General features: G+C 38.7%; 1 protein-coding gene across 2 annotated transcripts in view; it reads right to left on the bottom strand.

The window, feature by feature from the left end:
* The window catches only part of EFNA5 (ephrin A5), a 195581-nt gene extending 192112 nt beyond the window's left edge, over positions 1-3469 (bottom strand). For both annotated transcript variants that reach the window (XM_070935736.1, XM_070935737.1), the window contains exon 1: positions 3345-3469. In XM_070935736.1, coding sequence (XP_070791837.1) covers positions 3345-3469 — 125 coding nt within the window. The remainder of the gene's footprint in view (positions 1-3344) is intronic.
* Positions 3470-15163: the final 11694 nt, after the last annotated feature.

Here is a 15163-nt window from a genome sequence, read left to right as displayed (position 1 = left end):
AATATCCAGGAAAATAGATTTCAATACTGAAAATTATCAAACTTATCTCTTTAGAAGAACTGAAAATAGAATTCAGATGTTCTACGTACAATATATAAATCTAGACTCCCAAGTCATAGACATTAGTACAAAGTTTTTAAAGTTTAAGGTCCACATATGATCCTTAACAGTACCTCTATTATGCCAACTGTAGCTTTAAAAGACTTTTCAAATATTTCATAGCACAAATGATGTAACCCATTTAAGTACTAAGAACTGTGAATACTCTTGAAGAATAAACTTATTTTAATTCATAATCAGTGCATCTAGCAATATTACAAATCTAGTCATAATTTCTTCAATACTTGACTTGTATTCATAACATAGTTTTTAAAATATAATCAAATGTACTTCAGAATAAAATTTTATCAATTTTTACATATATTTGTATAATTTATTTTTAAGCAAAGCATTATTTTATTTTTAATTAATTAAAATGTAAATGAGCACTCATTTAAATCTCATAAGACTATGTATCTAATTTAAATTATTGTATCTAATTCTGTATATTAACTGTATATAAAATTTGTGTAAACAAATTAGAAGTGCATTATAAACTCAGAAATTATTATAGAAATCTCTACATAAACTTTCTTTCCTTTTAGGAACTTTTTTCATTCAAATTAATTCACAATATCCTAACTCTTTTATGGCCTTCAATTTCACAATTCAGTACTATGAATATTTACTCAAAGATAAATCCCCATGTATCACTCTAGCTTAACTAGTAAGCCCTCATAGAAGAGTATTATAACAATATAAGAATCAAAAGATATAAAGTCAAGTAATATCTCTCATGTTAATTAAAACTCCAATGATGAATTAGGCTATGGGCTTTGAACTTCCAATGATAAAACATAAATTGTGAAAATGTATTAAATTCTAGAATTTGTCTTTAAAAAAGCCTTGTAGTAGGTCAAATGAATGAACAAATATGGCAAAAATATATAATTTCATCCTATTCTATTTAAGACCAGAAAATCTAGTTCATACATTTTAATACAGCAATATGGTAGGAAATGTATCACTCCATCAACCACATGTTACTTTGATAAAGTTCTATAACCCACTACTTTCTGGTATTTTAAAATACATATGTACATGTCTGTTTCTTTGCAGTCATAAAAAAGGTATTCACTTATACAACTGGTTTCTGGGTTCATTGGTTTAAATGTTCAAGTTCTGACCTCACTGTCCTAGGGATTATTTATATTGAAGTACTGCACTACATTACATGTTTAATTGATACCACAACAGGCAGAGAAACAAAACATTTAATACTGTGCTTTGATTTAAGCAAAGGAGCAACATGTGCAAGTCATTTGGTCAAATTCAAAGCAGCAAACATTTCCGCTTTCACAAGCAAAGTGAGCAAATTCAGTTTATTATTTCACCACCTTTAACAAATGCATATTTCAGCATGTTACTTTTATTCTATAATATAATTCAAAAAAAGACAAATTCTCCCAGAGCTCTCTATCTTTACAAAATTGTCTGATTTTAGTTGAAATATTTTTGGCTACGTTTTTTTTAATAAGATGGGAAGATGTACCAAGGTTTGGAAGTACAACAGTAACTATCAAGGAAATTAACTTACAGGAACACTATTCATTGCTAATCCTCAAGGATTGTTTTACTTAAAACAATACATTAAATTAACTTGATGAACTGCCAGCTAAACTTGATGTACTTAAAAACAAACAGTTTTTACCTTTTCTTTTTTACTTTGGCAATGTCTACTTTCTCTCTACCATCAAACACAGTAAAACAGTTTTTGGCAAGCACTACCAAACTATTTTAAAACATTACCTACAACAATAATAGAATCAATATGCTACAGTATTCTGAATCCATAGCACAAAGCTAACGTAAGGTAAAAACATCCATAAACGTAGAGTAGTCCAATAAGGTTTAAGAAAAGCAAAACAAAAATCCTACTGAAGTGGATTTGAACAATTTCTTTGCATTTTAACAAGCTGACACAACATTCAGGTGCCTTATTTATGCACAAACAGCAATGGAAGGATTGCTATTATCAGCTAGTGAAAAACAAGAAAAATGCCAGGGGTAAGCAGACCCCTAAAAGAACTTTCTAATTCAATTGCATGATTCACTGTGGAATTGTTACAGGAGAATTAAGAAACATTGTTTTTCTTTTAAGCAAAGAAAACAAAGAAGCAACAGAAAAGTTGTTTTTACACAATGTCAACTGAACATTTTATATTGAGGATGTTTTGTTCAGTGACATAAAGCATATATATTCAATAGCGAAATAACCTTGATTTCATACACTGGCAAATGATGCTAAATCACCATGAAATCATCAGCTTACAGACAGGACACTTTACTTTTGCCCTGTGAGAACATCACCAACTACTACTGCACGTGAATGCATACTCTTGACAGCATGAGTCATTCTGCTGTGGAAAGCCTTCAAGACCAAGGATCATCTGAAAGCACCGAAAACCTTGGGGAAGGCAGGAGGAGGTTCTCTTTATTCCTTTAGTCTGACTTAAACAGTTTACTCCAGACTAACCCTGTTAAACAAAGAGAAAACTGAACCCCAGGAGGAAGAGCAACAGTTCTGCTTTCTAGAGCATTCAGAACAGGTGTTAGGTGTAACTGGAGTCTCCCCGCAGCAGCCCAGGGCGACTACAAATATAAACACAGCTTAATATTTTAAACCTAAACACACTTCAGACTGACATAATCTCAGAGCGCCGCGGTAATTCTAACTGCGTTGCCTCTTCAAAATTTCCCGAGCGTGATTTTTTTTTTTTCTCCCCCTGGTAACATTTGTTACCCATCAAGCAGAAAAATAACCAAACAACCGGCCCTCCACAGGATCGCGCGCTCAGGCGCGCGCGGACGCCCTTTCAGGACCTTTCGAGTCCCAACCTATATTCGCTTTCGCGAGTGATTTACCGGCAGGTTACGGATGATCTAAAGAAGAGATTTTTGCCGGCCGTACAAATAGGTCATTAGGGGGAAGGAAATTAGCTGGAGTAAGCAAGAGAAGCGAGGTCCAAGGCGATGCCTTTGAGAGCTACCCGGGCTGACGGCTACGAGAAAAAGTTTGCTCTCTTTTTACAAATAAGTGTCCCCCTCACCCACCCACCCCTCGACACCCACTTACGCGTACTTGAGGGGGCAAAGCCGCTGGGAGCGTCCGAAAGAGAGGTCTCGTTTGTCCGTTTCCCCGAAGCACCCCTTTAAATGAAGCACCGGAGCCCCAGACAATGCTGCCGTGCCAAACCCCTCAAGACTGCGCCGGTGCTAAAAAGTGCGCCGTCTTCCTTCCTTACCTGGGATTGGTGCTGTTCCAGTAGACGGCATAGCGATCGGCCACCGTTTTGGAGCTGGGATCTTGGCTGAAGACGCACGTCCAGAGGAGCAGAAAGACCAGCGTCAACATCTCCACGTGGAACATCACTCCCCGCCACAAGACACGGCGAAGTGGTAGACAGAGAGGCTGCGAGCGCGTGTGCGTCTTTTCAAAAAAAAAAAAAAAAAACAAGGACAAGAACAAAGGAAAACACCGAAAGAAGCGGAGGAGGTGGAGAAGGAAAGAAAAAGAAAAAGAAGGAAGGAAGGACGAACCACAGAAAGTCACAGGACACACACAAAGAGAAAAGTACAAGGGAAACGAGGAGGCTTGAGGAGATCCCCGCCGAAAAAAAGCCGGTCCCGACGAGAGATCCTTAGGAGGGAGCCTGAGTGCCCCGATAGGGGGAGCTGGGCGACTAGCCGGGCAGCAGCAGCAGCAGCAGGCGGCGGCGGCGGCGGCGAAGGAGAAGGCGGGAGGCGCTCATTCACAGCGGCGAGTCCTGTGTGGAGCCTAAGGCGAGACATGCACCGGCCCTGCCCCCGTCCAGCGCTGGTATGGGCGGCTCCGCCGTCCTGGCTTCCCCTCCCCTCGCAAAGGGCTGCTCTCCCCCCGCCCCGCGTTCTCCCTCTCTGGGACTTTCTTCTTTCCGCCTTTTGGCGCGAAGGGGTCAGAGGGAGCGAAGAAGGAGGCCGGCGCGGGGAGAAGGAGCTGCTGCGGCAAAGCTTCCGAGGAGGCAGCAGACGGCCGCTCGGCCTCGCTTATCTCGAGCTTCTGCTGCTGCTGAGGGAGGCCGGAGTTGAAGCGTCTGGCTCGCTCTGGGAGGGATGCTCCGTTCCTCTTCTTTGGCTGACGGATGGAGGAAAACCCGGCCGGAATCCACGGACCCAGAACCGGCGGCGGAAAAAGGGGAGAGAGGATCGAGAGGAGTTTGCAATCCCAACCGACTCGCTTCTGGAAGGGGTGCTCGGAAAAGAGAGGATGAGAAGCGGAAAGTGGGAGAAAGGACGTCTTCCAGCTCTCGGGGCTTCTTTCGTTGGGAGGGCGAGGAAGCAGCTTTTCCGCTCCCCGGGAGGTGGGAGCAGGCGGTCTCTCCTTCAAGCTTCGCCAAGTGGCTCCAGGAGCGAAGCGAGGTCCGAGTCCCTGGAATGTCAACTTTGCGAAAGAGGGAGGCGGCGGTGGGATTAAAATAAAACGGGGGGCGGAAGGGGGGGAGAAGAGGTCGAGGAAACCCCGCAGCCGCCTACATCAGAGGGCGAGCGGGAAAGGCAGGGTGATGTAGGGGAGGGGGGAGAAAGCTTGCCGGGGCTTGCCGGAGGGCTCCCCGCTCTCAGAAATCGCCGCGGCGGGAGTGGAAGGAAGCGGGGGAGCGCCTCTCTCCCCAGTCCGCCAAGCAAATGAAAGAAAAGTCGAATGCAGCGGCTGGCAGGCAGGGACCGCGAGGAGCAGCCAGGATTGGAGGAGCAGAAGTCAACACTGCCAAAGAGGAGGAAGGAAAGGGAAAGGGGAGGGGGGGTCTTTAAATAGTCACGCCCACTTTTTTTCCTCTCCTTTTCTTTCTTTTCTTTTCTTTTTTTATTTGCAACGACCAGTTTCTTCCCCGCGTATATAAATCGTCAGCAGTCACCAAGGAAAAGCGGGGATGCTCGCGGGATGGCTGTCTGGGGGTAACAGACGGGCTGCGTAGATGCTCTATGCGGGGACCGTAGCAGGCATCCTACATGCGTATGCGTGTCAGGTTTGAATGCCTCCGTTTTATGCCCGTGCGTGTGCACAGAAACGGAGCAAGCGGCTGGCTTGGGAGCGAAAGCGCTGCTGGTAAATCATGTGGGGTTTTTGCATGCAGTTTACTTGTGTGTGGGAGGAGGAGGAGGAAGCCGCGGAGCAGCCAGTCAGAGCCCAGATTGTTTGCTTATTGATTGCTTTCCCCCTTTTTCTTTCCCTCCAACCCGATTGGACTCCGAGCTTATCAAAAGAGGCGTCTCCTTCGCCTCATGGCCCCGCCCTTAACACCAAACGCCCACCTTCTGAAAACCTGACTAATTGAATTACACGAAGTGGTTTCTTGATGCAGCAGGTAACCGTTTCCGCGGGGGGACTGCGAGGCAGAATTGCAGGGCGATGCCTGGTGCCGGCTCTTGGCTCTTCCCGTTCTCCCCCCGGTGGAAAGGGAGGTGGAGGGAGAACCAAGCGAAAGCCATTCACCCAGATCTGGGAGGAAGGAATGCGGCACCGGCTGCTGAAGGAAGCGATCATCTGCCGAGCGAGATCCGTGGAATTTCACCCGAACCTGACAGCTTAATCTGGCTCTTCTGAGTGCGATCTGTTTTTAAAAGGACGGGAGGGGGGGAGAAATGAGTCCTAACGATCTGGTAAACAATTTGTGTGGAATCTTCTGTTTCCGATTTTGGAAGTGGATGCCTTGCCAAAAAGCAGGTCAATCCTGGAGGTTTGCATATGATTGTTAAAAAAAATAAAGTGCTCTTCGCTCCAAGTGCACCTACATTTGCGGGTCTCCAGGCCTCCCCTCCCCCCCCCCCCCGCTGTTGAGTTGAAGTGCCATCTCCTATCCTTGAGTCGCCAGAAAACTACAGTACCTGCCTGTCTATACCCTGCTCTCTTTTTCCAGAGTCTGCCAGCTACCTGACTTCTTTCCAAAATAGCAGGTATACTCAATTTTACAAAGATCACAGAGGATCTCCAAGCTCCCTTCCAACTCTGTTACTGTTACTGGTGCTTTAACTCTGTCTTATTCCTGGGTGGGGACAAGGCAAACTCAGATGATATGGCAGAAAAAAAGTATGCCAGAGCAGGCTAATGCCATGTCATGGTTTGATGCAAGAAGTAATGCCAGAACACGTGCTGCTGAGAAGAAATTGTGGACCTTACCAAGTCCCATTGCATCAGCTTTGTTCCCAGGACAGACATCTTTGTGTCTGCAGGCAGATGCATTTGTATGCTGCCCCACTAATGAGCCAGCTCAGGTGACCTTTCTCCAGAAAGCAATTTTAAGGTGGTGTACTTTTATATGGATCCACCCATCACCCATTCACAAAAATAAAAACAACACCCCAGTGGAGACCAAAATCCCAGACCAATAACTAAGAATAAACACTGCTCCACAAGTTATAAGTGAAACTTTACTATATAAGAAAATAAATTAGAAAGAAAGGGAGTGCAATTAATTGTACACCATTCAGAATCGTTCTGTAAGTGAGATGGGCACTTGATATATACCAGTAAATAAACAAAATAAAATTAATTTTCTTAAAGAAAAGCCTGCTTTGTGTCCATTCTTTTAGCAACTTGGGGAAAGACACACAATACATTTTAGGCAGGGATTTTCCTCCCTGCTTTCTAACAACATTACTTTTAATTCTGTGATAAATGTTCTTTCAAGTGTAACAAAATAGTTTTTCAGCAATCACCGCCCCCTCCCCTCCTCTAGAAGTATGTGGTTTTTAACTGCTGTCTCTGCTTATAATTTTTGAAGCTTCCCAGTTGTTTCAAAGTGCCCATGTTCCCTCTAGTGGTGAATTGTAAGACAACACCTGAGGCATTTCTAATAAGAGATTGCACTGATCAGTTTGCCTATACCAGGTAAGATATACTTCAATATTTTTTTTTAAAGTCCACTAAGAGTTGCTAAAAAATATGGAATAACCCTTTCAGATAATCTAAGAATAGAAAAGGTTTTGAGAATGTGCAAATCTACCAAAATATATTTCATATATATTTCATGTAGAGGTGGTTCAAGTACCATAATAGAAATAAATATAGATAACAAAGTCTATATTTGTTGACTGTATGATACAGACTGAAAGAGAAAATCATGCTACAATATTCTGCATTATAGTTTTCCATATTGCTGAAGGTGTTTTTTTTCCCTTGTAGCTATGCCTAAGATGGGCACTATAGAGTTAAGCCAGTGTAGTGATAAATTATTAACAGGTTACAAACAAAATGCAATTGCCATAGTTCTATTTTCAAGCAGTTGACATTAAAGAATAAACAGAAGCAGTAGCACAATAACTTTGGATCCATTATCCTTTTCCCCCCAAAGGAAAGTAACATGACTTTCAGATTGGCAAGTGCCATTACAAAACAATTCATATGGGTTTATTGACTTAAATTTGTTCATTCATCTATTAATTATGTAATTAAACAATTATTGGAGCTACTTATTTTTGCCAATAAATATCTTTGACTTTTGCCTATAATTAGAATCACAAGGTATGTTAAGTTATTTAATCTGCATGAACATGCATTAAAAAAATTGAAATAAAGAATTTTCACTGAGGAATACGAACAAATATAGCACAATAGTTGCAAAGCTTCCCCTTGCCACTCTGTAACAATCAACAAATACTTTCATGGAATTTCTTCCTTAGCTAAAATGAAACATAAACAAAAGGGACCTACTAAAAGAGTAGAGATTATTTTACAAGTCATGTCTTATATCTAGAGTGCATACATAGTAGTTGCTAATAGGAAATAAATGCAGAAGACAATTCTTTTAAAATGGAATAATATATTTTGACAGATTTTTAATACTGAACATAAAAATGCCTTGCACTGAATTAGTTCACTGATCCACTTACCTTCTATTGTTTTTAATTTCTTGAACTGCGCTCAAAATTCACATTTAAGCTATTGTGCTGTTTGAAGGGGGCTTATTGATTACCATTCTTTACCATTTTAATTAAGGATGCAGAATGGAGAAAATGAAGCAGACTAAAGAAAAGTTGAGGGCTACCTGATGCTAGTTAATAAGCCCAAAATAGTCCATGCTTGAAGTATTCTTGAAAGAGGACTACTTGCCTTTTGTCTTAAACAAAGCCTTTTGTAATAAACTAGGCCTATTAACACATGGCTAATACCACTGAGGTTGTATGAAGAATATTTATTCTGCTTTTGCATCTGCAAAAATGAAAAAAAATTTCCGGAAGGGAAGCTGGCAAAACACAAAAAGGACATTATGTTTCAAAAGTATATTGTACAGTTGACTATTGACAAACAGTCTCAGAAGCCTTTAATTTTGGCATTTATTTTTAGAAAGGTAGCCATGTTAGTTTGTTTCAGTCAATTAAGTAGCATGTTTGATTAAATAACTCCACATAATCTCTTGCCTTATATGATAATAAAGAAAGGGAAAGATTTTCAGTGGCAGCCAAAAAAAAAAAAAAAAGGATTGACTTCCACAGATCCTGGAATCAACTCAGTTCTTGCTTTCTCAAATATAAACTTGCAACTGCACTGGATCTTGATTACAATAGTTATCTGTACCTTGGGATTGAAGGGGCAGCACAGTAGGAAAAAAAGTCAGCAACCGAGAAGGCAAAGTGAGTAAGTTATTCGCCTTCATCTTGTAAAGATAAGATGAAAGCAAACAACTTATTGACTTTGCCTTCCCACTTGCTGGCTTAAAAAAAGTTTGGGAAAAATGAGAAATTCCACATTCAGCCCTAAGATTTGCAAGAAGCAGAAGTTACCTTAAAACAATTTTCATCACAGGAGAAGTTGCCTCTAAATATCAGCATGGACTTGTGCAGAGTGTTTCGGCTGCCATGGGGAGGGGGGAAAAACAGGTATGTGTCAATCTTTATTGCCACTTTATTAAAGTAAGGAAACTCTTTTAGAAAGCTGCCTGCTCTGGTATAGATTTTGATTGCTTGACACTGAACACTTGAATGTCTTTTTTTAAAAAAGATAAAGACTCCCTCTGGCCAAGAACTGATTCCCAGTTCTTTCGGAATACACAAGACATTTTGTGTTTGCTAAAGGGGTTTTCAGAAAACATCTTGAGGGGAATGTTTGAAAATTAATTGTAGAGTGACGTGAATAATCATGAATAGCATCATTAAATTTTTCTATTTATTAATCTATAATAAAGGACAAAACATTACATTTTTCTTGCTTAATGGAAAAAATATCCATGGGAAAATGGCTTCTCAAAATCTACAACGATTTCATTTCTCTCGCCAGAGATTAGTGAGCAACTAGTTGGGAGCTGGAAACTTCAAAGGTATAAAAGTGGAAGGCAGTGCAATTCAGCTGTACACCATCTAATCACATTTCTCCAGTATACCAAGCTTCTGTTTACTGTCTTCCTTTTCAGTAATTTCAGATATTGAAAAGCATCAGACTTCACCTAAGCCAATAATATGAGAGACAGTGGGAGGGAGAGTCATATAAGTGTGCTAGGATGTTTTGAAAAGAGGCTGAATAATTATAGATTTGGAGTTCCACACAATATCATCATTATAATATAATTGGTTTGCACATCTGTTGGGAGCAGAGGGATACATCCAAGCAGAAGCAAAGATCCTTGTCTGACTTCTCATACAAATATTTTTAAAGCAACGTTTCAGATGTACCTTCATTGTTTCAATCATCAGAACGTGTAGCAGCTGCAGTGCTGATTCTAAAGCATCTTTCTGAGATGCGTGAACATAACTGGAGCTTTGCAGAACATGAGTGCACAGCCGTCAAGAGCTGCATAATGGTAAATTGGTAAATTGTAAAAGAAAAAATTAATTAAAAGAATTCACAAGTCAGGCATCTAAATGAAAATGCTAGTAACTTTTACAAAGTTGTGCATTATCTTTTTTTATGAAAGCTTGTAGAGTAATATAAATAAAGGGTTTTGCTAGTGTGACATTCTTAATCAGAAGGAGATCTAGCGGAAGCAGGAGAAAATGACTTCAATATAGAGGACATAACTGACATTAGATATTGCCTATTACACATAAAGTTTTCTGTAAAAGACAACTGATGTTATCTAACATGCAAACAATAGACTTTACTTTACAAAAGGAAATAAAATCATCCTTCTGACAGCCCTATTAAACTTCACTTTTGCAAATAAGGATCAAGTAATAGGATAAAAATTAAATTGGGTAACAATGTACTGAATGCTATAGTCTGATATTAATTAGCATATTTACTTAAAGAACAATGGTGCCGAGACACATTTGTATGGGGCATATGTTACAATGGCCTTCCTTCTCCCTTGTCTTTCAAATACACAGAGAAAGCTTGCTTAAAAAAAACCAGGCTGCTGATCCACCAAGCCCACCATTGTGCTTTATGGTTATTGATCGTAGTTATTGCCAGCCTAACTATATAAGGTTGACTCACAATACCACTTCTTACCATTCTTATCAGTGCAGTTCAGTGTTTCAAGTGCTTTGCCTTTAAGGAACCAAGGGCTAATTTTTATATTTATTAACAAAAATAGCTGGAATTGAGGTATCTGCCAGTGGAATAAAAAAGGGCTAAGGTGGCAGCTGCCACTGACACCCTGTATGGATATCCCTGGAAGTTACTATAGCTCTTGACTGTCTGAGAATGTAATATGCTTTAATAAAGGCCAGAATACATACGGTATATCTGGTTTTGTACAGCAAGGGAAAAGGCCAGGGGTCACATGCAAAGGGTTGGGGAACATGAGGACTTCCTGGTTTGAAACTGTATTTTGCATCCATATACTTGGTTTGGATGAAAAAGTAGGTACTGCTGAGAAATAAGAGAATTTTAGAAGGGCATGACCTGAGATTTGGATGGCATGGATTTTTATGGTATGATAAAGCTAAGGTTAATATGGATTTTAAAAATAACTTTATTAGAAGTGTCATAATTAAAAACATGGAATAGATATCAACCAGGGGCGCTAATCAGCATGTTCTAACAGGTTCTGGAGAACTGGTAATGATAATTTTGACTAGTTCGGAGAACCAGTAAATACCACCTCTGGCTCTGGCCCCAGTGGGGTGGGAATGGGGATTTTGCAGTATCCTTCCCCTGCCACACCCACCAAGCTATGCCCACCAAGCCATATCACGCCCACCAAGCCACGCCCACAGAACTGGTAGTAAAAAATTTGAATTCCACCACTGATATCAACCCAAATTGTGCCTGTGTGGATCTCGGCACAAGAAAAGAATTAGGCAAAGAGATATAATTAACACATAGAGATATATTGAATGCATGGAGAATATAAGATAAAATCAAGAAATCAATTGCAAAAATATTCAGCTTTCAAAGGTTTTCATGTGGAAACTTAAGAGAAAGATTTAAGGTAGCTAGCGGGGACATTTGGAAATGAACAGCATAAGACAGATTTTGAAGTTGAATTACAAACAAACTATGAACATGTACTTACTAAAGTATATAAACTTTTGTTGGAATTTGAATTGGAAGAAGAATAAGTGAAAGAGTGCATAATAACGTGACCTAATATCCTGGGAACAATTGGAAAATATGTGGCTGAAAGCACTGAAATTTACATTGAAAGTTAAAAGATAATTTTTATAATGATGTACCATTGGCAAATGACTCCTGAAAAAATATTTAGTATGACTGTAAAAAGCACAAAAGGTATTTTTATCATGTTTAGTGGACTTGTAAAAAATGAGGGTACACTGCATATCTAATGCCAGTCCAAAAGTTTTAATACACCATCTTTGCCAATGTTATATTATTGTGCATATTCTTTTTGCTGCCTTTTTGTTTAATCTTATTTGAAAATAAAATCCCATAAGAAAATCACATTGGAATAGTCCATAATGCATATTTATGCATCCATTCATTTGATGTCTGTTTTTTAATTGATGGTGGGAGCCCTAAATTGTTGAAAACCATCTTGGATCAGCCCTGTGGAGTCAACACCAGACATGGAAACAAAGAGTACTGAAAAAAAAAACCCAAGACTTAAGGTGGCAATCCTTAGGCATATGTTGGAATTAAATCACAATAGTTCTGTTTGCATCATATCCTACGTTCAGAAATAAGGCTTAGCTAAAACAAGAAGCATATCAATAGCTTGTCTCTAAGTAATGAAAGAACTCTGCCTTTAGATTACAGGTTTTTGTTCAAATGAAGTGAATTAAGGCAAGGGTCAGCTCACTGGTACGAGATGCCCATTGCATGCCACAATAGTGCCCATGCCTTCTCCTAATTAAATTGCCTCAGATCTCACAGGATTATAAACATGGCTAATAGGAGCTAATTACAACATTAAAGTAGTCATGTACAACAAAAAGCAGTATAGCAGAATGTCTGATTCTTCTCAGAGGGGTGGATGGTTAAGTCCCTTTTAAGGACTGGGTGGCAAGTTGGACTGAAGGGCTTCCTGTGGAAAACTTTTACTACAAATGGAAATAAAATATATCAATATTATAGACTCCAAAAGTGTTCCCATTTCTTGCAAATTATGCACTAATTATGCACGAAATTATGCATTTCACCATTCTTCATTTTTCAACTTTGTTTCTGCAGGCATTGTATACTTCAGTGACAAGGTTCAACAATACTGTAGATTAATTCATAACAGTATTTTTGAAACTGAGATATCACATTTTATATTGCTTTTAATATCACCATATTGCCTATTCTATGAAATGGGTAGTAAAATCAATTCGTCATTATTCATGGTATTTAAATGACCGTATTTAAATTTAAGTTTAAAACCAAGCATTTATATGTGATTCCGACTCTGGTTTTTAAAAGCTGCATTTACATGATTTTGGCCATAAACAGCTCTGAGCGCTTCAAGGAATGCATGAATAAGGTCATCAACAACAAAGTAGCTACAGTATGTGTATTTCTCATACATTAACACATTTGAAGAATCAAAGCCCGAAGCATCTGTTATGTACATACATGCAGCCAAATTATTTTGCTCTGACTCTGCATTTCTGAGAACTTGAGGCCAAACAATTCTATCTGTGTAACATAATTAATTGGATTATATGCATAATAATGTTCCTACTTCACAGAGATATTTTTTTAGTTAAAAATATTTCACAAAAATATTGCTCATGACATTGACTTGCGTGAAAACCATAGAATAAAATGTGGCGCCCATTTAGATTCACATTTAATCATTTCAGTACTTTACATATATTTGAATGCTAGTGTTCGCTAATGATACATTATTTATGCATATTTTTAATTTTCAATTTTGCCTGTATCTCTTTCATTAGTGCAGTATACAAAGGAGACTGTCTCTTCTGTCTCTAAATAAATGTTTCGGTTCAGGCAATTGACATAGCCATATACCTCTGTCATATAGAGCAGTGTACATATGCCTAATCTTCAGTGAATTAACTCCCCAAATCATTGATATTGATCCATGGAAATATCAATAGGTTGAATATCTGATCCTCAAGGATGACACTAGAAAAGGACAGTTCTGGCTTACTTTGATTAAATTCTGTTTTCTGTCTTTTCTATAAGGACAATATAGATAATACAAAAGTTAGTATTGTGCACATTGTAGCCTTTTATATGAACATGCACATATAAAAATATTTAATTGCATTTTCCTATCATATAACGAAACTTATATGATAAGCTTCTTTTCTAGAAAAGAAGTATATATCTCTTAGGGGAAGAACATATTGGTTAGCAATAAGAGGATATGTAGTCTAACACAACTCTAAGATGACAAGTTGGCAGATTTATATTGTAAGCAGAGAATATGAAACTCTGGTGGGTTCTCTTTTCCCATATATTCATGTCTGCTCTTTGGAATCCAGCCCAAGAGTTTAGAACTCAGAAAGCATGCAGAGAAATATAATTAACATCATTGAACATTATCACTTCAAAGAGAATAATAATTTAGGGTGTCAAAAAGTTAGACATGGAAATTTGTTTTATGATAGCCATCAAACCATTTTTTCTCTAAGGATGCTGAAGAAGCAGTTTGTGAATGAAGTAGAAGAGTGGTAGGTGTGGTAGGTCGAAGAGAAATCTTGACAGGAAACATAGAGCTAAATTTTGAAAACAAGTAACTGGAGTATATAGCTACAAAGGACCTAACTCTGATGCTTTTTAGGGGTTGGCCGAGTTGAGAAATGGTGCAATGTATACAATGCTTTTCCTCTTTGCATACAGAAGAAAGTCGATGCTATGCTATATTAAAAATTGATGGGAATTTTCTGCATGTTAGATTGGTTGTTTTGTTTCCCTTTTGCACAAGAAATCGTTAAATACTTGAGAGAACTCGGAGGCAACCATGCCAAATAGGAAAGTCCATCACAAATAGAATTTTACCTCAGTATTAATTTTTGTTTGTTTTTACACATAGAAAATGTGCATCAATTGTAAGTCATTTGAATATCCCTGGAAACTTAATGCTTCATAAATATATAATGAATGAAGAACTGGCCGATGTCCATCTAATTAATTACTGTATTGGAAGCAATCGCTGTAATTGGTGATAAACGAATGCTCTTTCCATTTGTTGAATGATTTGATATTGCAATGTGCTAACTCAACATCAGCCTCAAATATAGAACAAGGTCTTTTTTGTCCACACATGCCCAAAGCAGTCAATGCCTTTTACCATGCCAAATAGTTATTGGATTTAAAATATTTCGATAAATGATGTGGAAGTATATTTCTCATATGTTTAAGTAAAGCACGCTAATTAGTAAATGGTATATATCACAGATGGACATACACATATAAAGTTCTTAAAGACCAAGGTCAGTTAGCAAACTGTATCTGAACTGTATATAAGATGCAAGGGAGATCTTAGTAAATGACTGAACTACTATGAAAATGAATAACAATATCCACATAGGAAATTGGAAAGGGTAGGAAACAGGCTAAGAATTTTCAGTATAATAGGTAGGTAGATAGCAAAAAACTGTTTTCTTGTATCAACCAACACAGCCAAGAGGCAAATTTACAACTTCAATGAAAACTAGTTCCAGGTTACTAAGCAATAGTATCCCTGTAATAAATCAGTGGTTCCTAAACTATTTGGCGCAATAACCCCTTTTCCTGGTC

The sequence above is a fragment of the Pituophis catenifer genome, unplaced genomic scaffold (genome assembly GCF_029215685.1).
Source record: "Pituophis catenifer annectens isolate HBS135680 unplaced genomic scaffold, rPitCat1.0.hap2 SCAF_2, whole genome shotgun sequence".
Classification (NCBI taxonomy): domain Eukaryota; kingdom Metazoa; phylum Chordata; class Lepidosauria; order Squamata; family Colubridae; genus Pituophis; species Pituophis catenifer.
Note: the sequence above shows the minus strand (reverse complement) of the source record. Positions and strands in the feature narration are given on the sequence as shown.